At 38.8% G+C, this 2465-nt stretch overlaps 1 protein-coding gene across 1 annotated transcript in view; it reads left to right on the top strand.

Annotated features, from left to right (window-relative positions):
- Positions 1-1008: 1008 nt before the first annotated feature.
- The window catches only part of LOC110114249 (uncharacterized isomerase BH0283), a gene marked incomplete in the record, with an annotated part of 10611 nt that continues 9154 nt past the window's right edge, over positions 1009-2465 (top strand). The window contains 2 exon segments of the mRNA XM_020847064.2: positions 1009-1160; positions 1264-1461. Of these exon segments, the coding sequence (XP_020702723.1) occupies positions 1131-1160; positions 1264-1461 (228 nt within the window).

The raw sequence follows: 2465 nt of genomic DNA, 5'->3' as shown, positions 1-2465 counted from the left end.
ATAAATAAAACGTTGGGGAATATGCTGCGTTGTGTAGTTCAGGAGCACCAGAGACTTTAGGACGAATTACTGGGGCAAGCTGAATTTGCATACAACAGTATGACTAATCGTTACACCGGGAGAAGCCCATTTAGCATTGTCTACACCAAAAACCCGAATCACACAGTGGACTTGGCTGTGCTTCCCAAATGCAACAGTAAACCCACTGCAGATTTTGCGGGCCAATTCTCCAGTATGCTGCAAGACGTCCGTGAGAAGCTGATAGAATCTAATGCCAAGTACAAGGAGCAAGCAGATAAGAAACGAAAACAACGGTCTTTTAAACCAGGGGACTTAGTGATGATCCCGGTTAGGCGAGAACGGTTCCCTCCAGGAACTTACTCCAAATTAAGCCCCCGCAGAATTGGGCGGTATGCGGTAGTCCAGCAGATCAATCCAAATGCTTACGTAATTGATCTACCAAAACACTACAACACCTCCTCCACTTTCAATATTGGAGACCTTGCCGTTTATCATCCACCGGATTCGGCAGACACTAATCTGTCATCTTCCGATTCAGATTCTGTTGGTGGGGGAGAATGATACGGTGCATCAAGTCTTGCGGCTGCTGTCATTTATCCTTTAATTACTCTTTTACTTATCTGTTTTTAATTAGTGTTATTTCTGCTATTCCGTTAGTGAGTGACTGCTCCACTAACTTAGTTTCCTTATTTAGTTACTGTTTTAGGCCCTGCCTTAGTTTGCTTTTCCCGTAGCTATTTTTAGTAGTAAGCCCACTGTTATCTTCTTCGTTGGAAGAGGAGAAAGGCAGTTGATGAAATACACTATTTGGCTTTAGCCATTACTGTTCCATTGCCTTCTTTACTGTTTTGTCTTGTGAACCTGCTTCTTCCTCATTATACCACATCATTTATCTTCATAAACAATATGTTATTCTCAAAACAATGTTTCTTTGAAAAAAAAAATAGGAACATCCAAATCATGTGGATTTTTTTTTTCTCACAAGGTATGGTCAATGAATCTTGTAATAATATTGGCGGCCTCTTGGGTGAGGCGCTTGAGCCATTTTAGTAAGAAGTCCACGAGGTATCCGCTTGCTTACTTCCCTTCTTTCTCTCCGAGCCTCTCCGATGACAAGAAGATCGGTGCGATACGCCGTGGCGAGTATCCTTGCCCCCTTTCCCTTCGTCTTTTCTATCTCCTTCTTTCTCCAACCACTTCTCATTTCTTTTCGCTAATTTCTTCAATGTATTTTCCATCCAGGTTGACGCTTTCACTGATACTCCTTTCAAGGGGAACCCTGCTGCCGTCTGCTTACTGGAAGAAGAAGTGGGAGTGGATGACAACTGGATGCAGAATGTTGCCAAGGAATTCAATATCTCTGAGACCGCTTTCTTGCTCCCCTCCAACGCCTCCTCTAAACCTCGTTTCCGTCTCCGATGGTTCACTCCCGTGGCAGAGGTGAGGATTTTAGGCATTTAAGTTGTCAAATTTGAAGCTTGAAGGTGAAATCGGAAATTACTAATTTTAGCGTATTCGTGTCCAACTGACTAGCGCATTTTAAGCCGAGAAATTATATTCCCCAATTAAAACCTACACAAAAGATCATCCTGAATTGTCTTTTGATTAAGCTGATTGCTAGAAGCATTTAACTCGTACCTTTGCATGAAGTGGAATTATAGTCCATTGGTCAGGAGCTAATTTAGCTTTAGAACGAGTAGTTATACCTGCATTTGACTGATTATTTCAAATAGATAAACTCAGGAACTTTTACAAATATTCACGTTAAAAAGTAGTGTACTTCCAAAGAAAATGCATACATTTATAAGATGGCCGTTAACATTAACTTTTATTAATTCCTCATGACGCGAGGATAGCAAAAGCGCTAGGGCAGTTGTTGTAACCTTGATCTGATATGCTCCCTGGATTTCGCCTACCTCAATTGTAGAACATCAATAAATAAGCATTAAAATGGATATAAAAACTATTGCAATTATTTTACCAGTACATTGCTTTTTTATTTGAAAACAATCTTTTTAGGATATAATAAGTTAACGAATTACAGGTTGGTAAAGCTACTCATTTTCAGTAAGAAGGTTAGGAAGTAGCAACAAATATCTTCTTGGCAGATGCCGATTCTTTACCCATGGGTAACTTATAACTTATAAACGCACGTGTGCCGCCTCGCCAATTGCTCCACCTGAACAGCAAACTCGACTCTATATTCCCGCCGTGAACAGTGCGACGTCAAGGCCTCACATTGTTCACCAACGCAATTTTTTTTTTTTTTGAAAATTTATAAAGTTCAGTTCAAGTCTAGGTTTTTATTATTAATAATAAAGAATTATGAATTAATAATGTATAAAAGTATTATTTTTTAAATTTTAAACTATTTTTTATATAATTAATTTATTTAAATTAGGTTATTCATTTTAAATAATGTAAAATGCATCTCATGCATTTGT

Source organism: Dendrobium catenatum, unplaced genomic scaffold, assembly GCF_001605985.2.
Source record: "Dendrobium catenatum unplaced genomic scaffold, ASM160598v2 fragScaff_scaffold_490, whole genome shotgun sequence".
NCBI lineage: Eukaryota > Viridiplantae > Streptophyta > Magnoliopsida > Asparagales > Orchidaceae > Dendrobium > Dendrobium catenatum.
The sequence above is the reverse complement of the archived record's forward strand: the minus strand, read 5'-3'. Positions and strand labels throughout refer to the sequence as shown.